The sequence below is a fragment of the Gavialis gangeticus genome, unplaced genomic scaffold (genome assembly GCF_001723915.1).
Source record: "Gavialis gangeticus isolate Ggan-Ray unplaced genomic scaffold, GavGan_comp1, whole genome shotgun sequence".
Lineage (NCBI taxonomy): Eukaryota > Metazoa > Chordata > Crocodylia > Gavialidae > Gavialis > Gavialis gangeticus.
This window is the reverse complement of record NW_017729033.1, coordinates 5,297,982-5,305,977: the sequence shown is the minus strand read 5'-3', so window position 1 is coordinate 5,305,977 and position 7,996 is coordinate 5,297,982. Positions and strand designations below refer to the sequence as shown.

Sequence of the window (7,996 nt, the reverse complement as noted above, 5' to 3'; positions counted from 1 at the left end):
ACCCAGGGTTTGGAGGATTTACTGGTCAGTTGTGCATTTCCTGCCTATCAGTAGTCCTTTAATCTGATGACTTTATCCTAGCCCTTTCTGGTGTGACTAGTGGGCACTCTGTCCCCAACCTGCACTGCAGCATGGAATCAACCCCTCCCTTGTACCTGGCGCTAGATCCTTCCTACATCCCTCAGGTTGTGTGTTAACAGGCTGAGCTTAGTAGTCAGGGATGCTGCCTCTGAAGTGCTCTGCTAATTCTTGCTGAGGTGTATCGTTTTAACCTGCTTTTCTCATATCCTAGTTGGCATTTGGCTGTAGTGAGGTCTTGCTGCCCTCTGCCCTGAAACAGTTCATGGGAAGACACAGGACCTATGAACTTTTGAGCAGGAAAGAAATGGAAACATTTAATTGTGACAGTGACTGATCCACTTGGATTTGATTTGCGTATTGTCATATTCAGATTAATTTTGACTAGGACCAGCCAAGACCAAGCTAAAGCTTCTTGATGCCATCACAGTCAAACTCAGTGAAGTTCTTGTGGGTGGGAGTCTGGGTCCAGGTGGGTTTGTTCTGACCTGGAGCAGAACTCTTCCCTCACATGTCAGAATTGCCTGTGAAAGGAGCTAGCCAGATCCCAGCGTGACCCACGGTTTGGAGCAGTGTGAGTGACTGGGGGCTGTGGGTGGATCCCCAAATTAGGGGTCTTACGTGGTCACCTCAGCTGTCCCTTTCCCACCCCTTTGCAGCCTCTACTGACATTGAGGCCTTTGCCTTTAGACATGGATGCTGCCAATAGGTGCTCAGGTTCAGAGCAGTGACCTCATGTCCCTCACTCATCCCTTTCTCTGCTCGGAGCTGCCTTTTTTTCCTCCTTCCATCCTATGCTTGGCACCTGGGAACTAATGGGAAGAGCATTGGCTGCCAGCGCCTTGCTCTTACCTCCTGCAGGGCCCCACATCCTCCCAGTTCATAGGGTGCCATTTCAGGTCCATGACTTGTGCCAGCCCTGCCTTCAGCTTCTGGATAAACCCCAGGCTGGTCCTCCACTAGTGGATGCTGTGTCAGTCCTTCTCATCGGTGCTGTTCTTCAAAGCAGTCTCCCCAGACCAGAGGCACTGGTCTCAGCTGGGGAGGCTGCAGAGCAAAGCAAAGCTGAGTGTGTTGCAAAGCTGGGAAAGAACGAGTGAGCCAGAGGACCCTTCAGTACAGGTTTATTTGTATTTGGAGGTGTCCCAGCTGCCGTGGGAAGTGCTGTCTTGGTCTTGCGCAGGGGTGGGTCTGGCACCTGATGTCGTCTAGGAGAACATGGAGGCTTGGTCGCAAGATGAGTCCATCATGCATCCCTCTGCAGGGGAACACGGGCAGGTGAAGGCAAGCAGAGCTTGAGCTGTGCCTGTGCCCCGTACCCACCCCCCCATGGTTGTGCACAACGGATCTGGATAATACCCTATCCAAGGCAATGGTGATTTGTGGCTTCACCTAGCTGAGGCCTGAGCTTAGGTGGATGTGGCACCTTTCCAGCGGGGGTTCAGTAAAATGCTGTGCTGGGTGGAACTGGTGAGCTGCAAAGCCTGGAGCTGACCAGCCACCACTCCTGTTTGTAGCCACTTTCTGCTGTGGACCTGGCTTAAGTCTTGGACTTGCTAACACTGACCTTCTAGCTCTGGACAAGCCAGCTCTGATCTGTCTCCTCTGCAGTCTGCTGTGTGGACCTGTGCTGGCAGTGAGATAACCATGCTGCTCTGCTAGACAGCCCCTTCCCTCCAACCTGTGCATCTCCAAGCAACCTGGTCATCAGTTTTAGCCTTCTCTGTAAGTGGGGCGGGGTCTAATTCTTGATGGGGAAACTGAGGCACCATGCAGTTAAGCAACTGGCCTAAAGGGATTGTAGCTGGATGCTTGTTTCTGGAGTCTCAGTCCTGTATTGAGCTCGGAGGCTGTTGCTCCTCGAGCTAAGATTATGGGGGAGCCTTAAAGTGGGTGATGCTGGGTAAAGGGTGGGGTGGGGAGGCACAAAGCAGTAACGGGAAGCTCCAGTTGTAGCGGAGCTGGGGAGCTCTCACCGTAGCTGCAGCAGATCCCCTCAGCTGCACAGGTCCCGCCGGTGTTGCCGCACGGCTTGCGGCCAGACTCGCAGGGTGTGGGCAGGTAGTTCTCCTCCTGGCATCTCAAGGTCTCTGAGGTCCCAAAGTAGCAGCCCAGTTCTTGGCCGCAGCAGATGCTGGGGCCAAAGCAGTGGCCTTTGTTCCTCGGTCCACAAGGCAGGCACTGTTCAGAGAGAGAGACCCAGGGGCCAGTTAGCTGGGGGAAGGCTGCGGCTCCTTATGCTGGGGGTCTGATTGGAGGTTGTGGAAAAGCTGTTGCTGAAGCTAGTGCACTATGGAACGAGTCTGGAGGCGGGAAAGCCATGAACTCGGCTGCCTGGAAGGATTGGGAAGGTGGCTGTGGGGTGGCAGAGCCTGACTCATTAAATGACTGGACCCAGAGCACCTCATAGGTGACACCTCCAGGGAGTGAACCCCCTTGGACTTATGCCTTTAGGAAGAAGGGAGCCAAACACAGTTGGGGCATTGCGGGGTAGGTAATCATTTGGAGGGAAGGAGCTGTTTGGAAGTGGAGTGGGATTGCTGGGGTTCCTGTAGCAGCTGAGACCCTTCTGAACGGTCAGAAGTCACCTGGCTGGACCTCCGTCATGCCAGCGGCTCTGACCCCTGGGCAGTGTGTGCTGCACTGCCCAGCCTGCTGTTCTGCATTTCTTAAGCACAAAGTTTAATTGCTCAAGTTGCTGTCCTGGCTCCTGTTCTATCAGGACCTCAAGTGTGCGTCCAACTCAAGGAACGAATCCAGACAGCTGCGGGTTCAACCTGAAGCTCGACACCAGGAGCAGCGAGTCCTGCAGCCAATCCCTAGTTCAGGTTCTGCTGAAAGCTGCAGGACTGCACGTCACCGCGAGGGTAATGCTCCCTGCTGCCTTCCCCATGCATGCGGATTAGATCTGGGCTTTACGTGGGTAGGCAAGAGGGCAACCAGGAGAAGGGGTATGCTGTTCTCCAGAGTGCTTCAGTGATGCCATCCTCCAGCTTTGTGTTGTCTGCAAACTGGATGCAAAATCATTCAGTGGGCCCAGCCCAGCCCTCCTGTGAGACCTCCCACCTGCCTGAGGTGTGACCCTTGGCTGGCAGATAGTCAGTTTTACCGAGCTAGTCTGGCCCAGGCTTTGTGGCTGTCTGGGGACCATACTGGGCCCCATGTCTGCTGGTGCTGCACCCCTGGAGCATCCCAGCTGGCCACTTTTGCTCCCTGGCTGTGTTTTGCAGGTGTCAGTGCTGGATGGCATCAGCGCCCAAGGGGTAAACTTCTCATTGCAGCACGAGCCTAGAAGCTCCTGGCAGTGGCAACTGGGGAAAACCCTAGCTCCAGACTGCAGTATGCTTTCTCCTGAGAACTTAGCTACTAGGGTCTAGCAGGCCTCAAATGAACATATGCAAACTCGGATCCCTTCCCCACCCTGCCTCTCCCCAGAGGTTTAAAGCATGGCCACATTTGGATGGTTTTCATAAGGGACCCTGACAAGTTGTCTGCTGTCGAATTTCAAGCCCTCCCTCATCTAAAGCAGGAAGGGGTACGAGCTTCTAGCTGGCACCGTTGCAGGGAGTTTTAACGTGGGCAAACCAGTGCTTCATTTTTCTGTGGGAAGAGTGGCCTCTCCCAATGGAAACTGAAAAACAGCCAGCAGAAGGCACCCCACGGAGAGCTGGTTAGAGCTTTACAGTGTGGTAAGGACTGGAGAGCTGTGCTTTACTCTGGCGAGTGCCAGGCATCCCATCCTCAGTGGTGCTGCCTATGCCACAATAGGCCATAGGATCATAGGAAAGTAGGGACCTCACGAGGTCATCTCATCCAGCCCCATGCTCAAGGCAGGTTCACCCCTGACTAGGCTGTCCCGGCTGAGTTTGTCTAATCTGATTTTAAATCTTTCCAAGGATGGAGATGCCACAACCTCTCTGGGCAACCTGTTCAAGGCTTGACTGCCCTCATCCTCCTCATCTCCAGCCTAGATTTGCTCGGCTGCAACTTGAGGCCATTGCTCCTAGTCCTGTCCTGTCCAGAGAAAAACTTATCTCCATGGTCTTTATAACTGCCCTTCAGGTATTTGAAAACTGGTATCAAATCCCCCCTCAGTCTTCTGTTCTCCAGACTAAATAACCCTGGGTTTTTTTTTCCAGCCTTGCAAGCCATATAAGATGTCATAGCATCTCCTGTTCCCTGTCGCTTCAGATTTCTGCTGGCCATGGGTACAGCACTGCTCATCATGACTGGGATTACAGTAAAATGCAGCCCTGCAGTTCAAGACGCTGAGCCCTGCCCTGCCCTGCCCTGAATGGACCAGGCAGGCTCAGCAAATGCTCTGATCCTTGTTTAGCAGACCAGGGGCCTCAGCACCTGCTCCACGGTGCATCCACCCTCTGTCTGCCTTAGCTGCTCTGGTTGTGCCTTCCCTGATGGTGTGATGCTTTTTCCAGCTGAATGGGGACCCTGACAGCTACAGGAAGCTTTTTCCAGCAGATATGCACTGGAGTCTCTGGTTCCTTTGCTGGCTTAACACAGGCAGGGTGAGAGGCAGGTAAATTGTAGGCAAATGCAATACTTCTGGCAGAAGCTTTACAAAAGCCGCCACACCACAGCAGAGCAGGCAGTATCAGTGAGCCCCAGGGTCTAGGCTGCTGGTATTGCCCAGCCTCGAAGGCCTGGAAGTGCCTCGAGGTCAGACAGCTACTTCACACGCAGTGGGCATGGGCTGCTGGTCATCACCGTTGTAGACTAAAGCTGCCTGGGCTGCAATGGCTTGAAACCCCTGCTTTCATGCCATGCACAGGATCTTGCTGGTGTGGTGTAGGAGCAGCCCGTCCTGCTTCTGCGGGCTCCCCATTGACCATCTTGTGTTGCACCTCAAGACAGAAGGAGCCCAAATTGTGGGGTAAAAGGAATACCCTTTAAGAGCCAGCTTTACCACGGGGGTTGTCAAGCTCTGGTGCGTAAAGATCTCCCTTGTCTGTGAAACTGGTCTCATAAATGCTACTCCCTCCCCGCTGTGCCTCTTGCCTATGCCCTCATGGCTGCCACCACCTTGGGTGATGCTACCGCGGCCCAGCCTGGAGGCGAGCCCGCCACCCTCACCTTTCTGATGTCCATGTCCAGGACGGACCGCTTCCCTCCGATGGGGCAGTTCTGGATGTAGCAAGCCGATGAGAGGGCCAGGAGGCAAAGCGCGCAGACGGCCAGAGCGCTGTGGGCCATGGGAGCGGCGGCAGGTTCTGCTTTGCTCAGGCGGCGACCCAGGGATTGTCGTCCTCGCTGCTCGAGAGTTGCTGGTATATATGGGCCTGGCTGCCGGTGCCGAGCCACGCCACCTCCCTCGTCATTCATTTCCCTTAAGGAAGACAAGGCATTGCTGGCCACACCACCTGCCCCTGCTAATCAGCCGGGGTCGAGGATGTGAGGTCAGCCGGGGTTGAGTCATCTTCTCCTTGGCACTTGCTCCCAACGCGGGGAGAGATGCATCACCTGCGCCCAAGCGGCAGGTTGAGTTCTCAGGGGTGATGGTTTCCCTGCTGTTCTCCGCAGAAGATCATCTACTGTCTCAAGTCCCCAGAAAGCCTTTCAACCGAGGGGCCTCACTGCTCGATCAAGAGGCAGCTGTTCACTACATCCGGGGTAGAGAACGGCAGCTGTGGGTGGAGGAGCATGGCGATGGCCTGACGCATTAGATGACTTGACCCAGAGCACCTCATAGAGGAGCTCTGATAGACCAGGAGGCCCCGGCTTGTGGCCCATGCTTTGCACTGGGCCTGGCTTTCCTATGTTGTCCTCTGTTAAAAGCCTGATGCTGGGGCACGTGGCCCAGTGGACTTAGGAGCTGGGGGTAAGTGGAGGTGTTCAGGTGATGCAGAAGCTCCCAGGTTCATGACGAAAGTGTGATCAGTGCTTGCCTGGCACCCCTGACCCTCGTGGGTCAGCGTGTTCTGGAGGAAGATTACCTGGCACCAAGCCACCCAGCCCCTTCTGCAGGTCTCTTGCCCATCTCCTGCCCTTGTCCTCCAGCTCTGCTTGGATTTAGAGCTGCCAGGACCTGAGGCGGCCAGGGACAGTGCCACGTTCAAGGCGTCTGCGTGATCCTGCAGCCCCGTGGTTGCACCTTGCCAGTGGGCTGAGGTCCTTGGAGTGACGCTGAGTTCCTGTGATGGGGCCTCCTTACATGCCCATCTGCAGCCTGTAGCCATCCAAGGGAGTCACTGTGGCCATGCTCAGAAGATCAGCAACCGAGAGGAGCACGCAGGTGCCTCCATAAGGGTCTGTGATATTAGTTATTTGTGGTCCGGGGCGCTGCCACTGGGGGCTCACATCAGACCCTGCAGAAGGGAGTGTAGAGGTCATGTCCCGAGGGAGAGAGGGCTTGCACTGAGATCAGAGGAGATGGACCAGGCAGGGCATTCAAGGGTTGTGAAACCTAGGGTGGGGAGCGTGGGTCTTTCCTGGGAAGAGCATGTGGAGCCACTCTGTGTCCAGCTCTGTGGCCCTTCAGGTGAAAGATGCAGAGGAGGAGGGGGCCGGAGGTGCAAGGCCTGAGTTCAGGTCCTTGCTTTCTGCAGGACCTTGGTAAGATGTGGCCTCCTTCCCAAGACCCCTGTAGCCTAATTAGTGCCTCAGCAGAGGTAGGTGCCCAGCCCGCAGGCAGCCGAGGGAATAGGGGGCACCTTCAGCAAGCTGGGGCAAAATGGAGGGCAAAGGAGTGGGATTTTGGCTGAGCTGCTCAGGGAGCTGGTGCCTGCCTGGCCAGAGAGGCAAGGCTTGAGCTCTGCCCAGCCACGACAGACCCAGGAACCCGCATCCCCCTGCAAAAGACTTGGGTTCAAGTCCTTTTTCTGTCTAAACCAGAGCAGGGACTTGACCTCTTATCACAGGGCTGCCTCTTTGTGCACCAGCCACCAATGCATAGTTTATGCTACCGAGGGGAGACACCCACCTTGGGGCTGGGGCCCGTCCTTGGGACAGAAGAATTCAAGTCCTTGCACTTGTCCATCTCACGTATGCAGTCATCTGAGTATGCTTGATGGGAGAGGCCTGTGTGGCGAGTCCTGCTTAGGCCCCTGGGTGTGAGCTCTGGGCAGCGCTGGGTTTTGGGGCAATATCAGCATTTGGTCGGCTTTGTGCTGGTAGAAATGTGTGCGCCCATGGGGCTCGACTGACACTGCAGGGTGGATCTGGGGGGAGCAGCAGTGTCCTAATGGGGGGCACAGGCGGCTGCTTTGCCTCTCCTGCCACCACCGTACCTCACAGGATCTGCGGCCTCGGGACTGGCGTAGTGCTCGCAAAACACGCTCCTGCAGGAGATCCTGGTTGCAGGGTCTTGCTTTTCCTCTCGGAGTCAGACCCATCACCAACCACATTTGGGGTCAGGAGGGATTTGGTCAGACTGGCATGATTTGTAGGTGGTTTCTGCAGTGGGGGACACTTTTCCTAGGATCCTCTGAGCAGCTGCTTCTCCATCATGCCAGGGGCAGGGCATTGGCCATGACCATCTGCTTTTCCCTGTGCCACATGACAAGGTGTTTTCGGTGCTTCGGGTTATGTGCCTTGTAGCGGCGGGTGAGGGTTGGAGGTGGCAATGTTGGGAGGTTCCCTGGGGGCACTGTAAACTGGGCTCAGTGGCTTGGGAAGCCCCTTTCCAGTGCTGTTCTTAATTATACAGACCCCATAGCTAGAGGAGCAATTGGAGAAGGTGCGGGCTGAGCAGACTGAGCCCCATCTTGCCCAGGAGAGGTGGGTTGGCTGAGTAGCTTTGGGGGGCGTTAGCCCTGCCTCTGCCCATGCTGCAGCTAGTGGAGCCTGGTCCGAAGCCTACCACGAGACGGTTTGTTTTCCCCAAGGGACACGGGCAAGGGCTGGCTTTGTATGGCAGCGCTTGGGGTTTGTGCCAGAGGCAGGAGGAGGGGAGAAGACGCGG

General features: G+C 55.7%; 1 protein-coding gene across 1 annotated transcript; it reads right to left on the bottom strand.

Moving 5' to 3' along the window:
* Positions 1-297: 297 nt before the first annotated feature.
* On the bottom strand, positions 298-5,758 carry LOC109304141 (neurophysin 1-like). Its single transcript, XM_019526639.1, has 3 exons — positions 5,170-5,758; positions 2,055-2,259; positions 298-1,336 (listed from the first exon to the last, which is right to left on the bottom strand). The coding sequence occupies exons 1-3, from the start codon at positions 5,416-5,418 to the stop codon at positions 1,287-1,289; spliced, it is 504 nt and encodes a 167-aa protein (XP_019382184.1). The 5' UTR covers positions 5,419-5,758; the 3' UTR covers positions 298-1,286.
* Between the last annotated feature and the right edge of the window lie 2,238 nt (positions 5,759-7,996).

What these genes read in the sequence shown, in the direction of transcription:
- LOC109304141 (XM_019526639.1), bottom strand. Translation starts at nt 5,418, where the DNA reads ATGAATGACGAGGGAGGTGGCGTGGCTCGGCACCGGCAGCCAGGCCCA. An exon ending in TGGACATGGACATCAGAAAG is followed by an intron (nt 2,260 to 5,169) that starts GTGAGGGTGGCG and finishes CTCTCTGAACAG; the next exon opens with TGCCTGCCTTGTGGACCGAG. An exon ending in GGGGATCTGCTGCAGCTACG is followed by an intron (nt 1,337 to 2,054) that starts GTGAGAGCTCCC and finishes GTTCCCCTGCAG; the next exon opens with AGGGATGCATGATGGACTCA.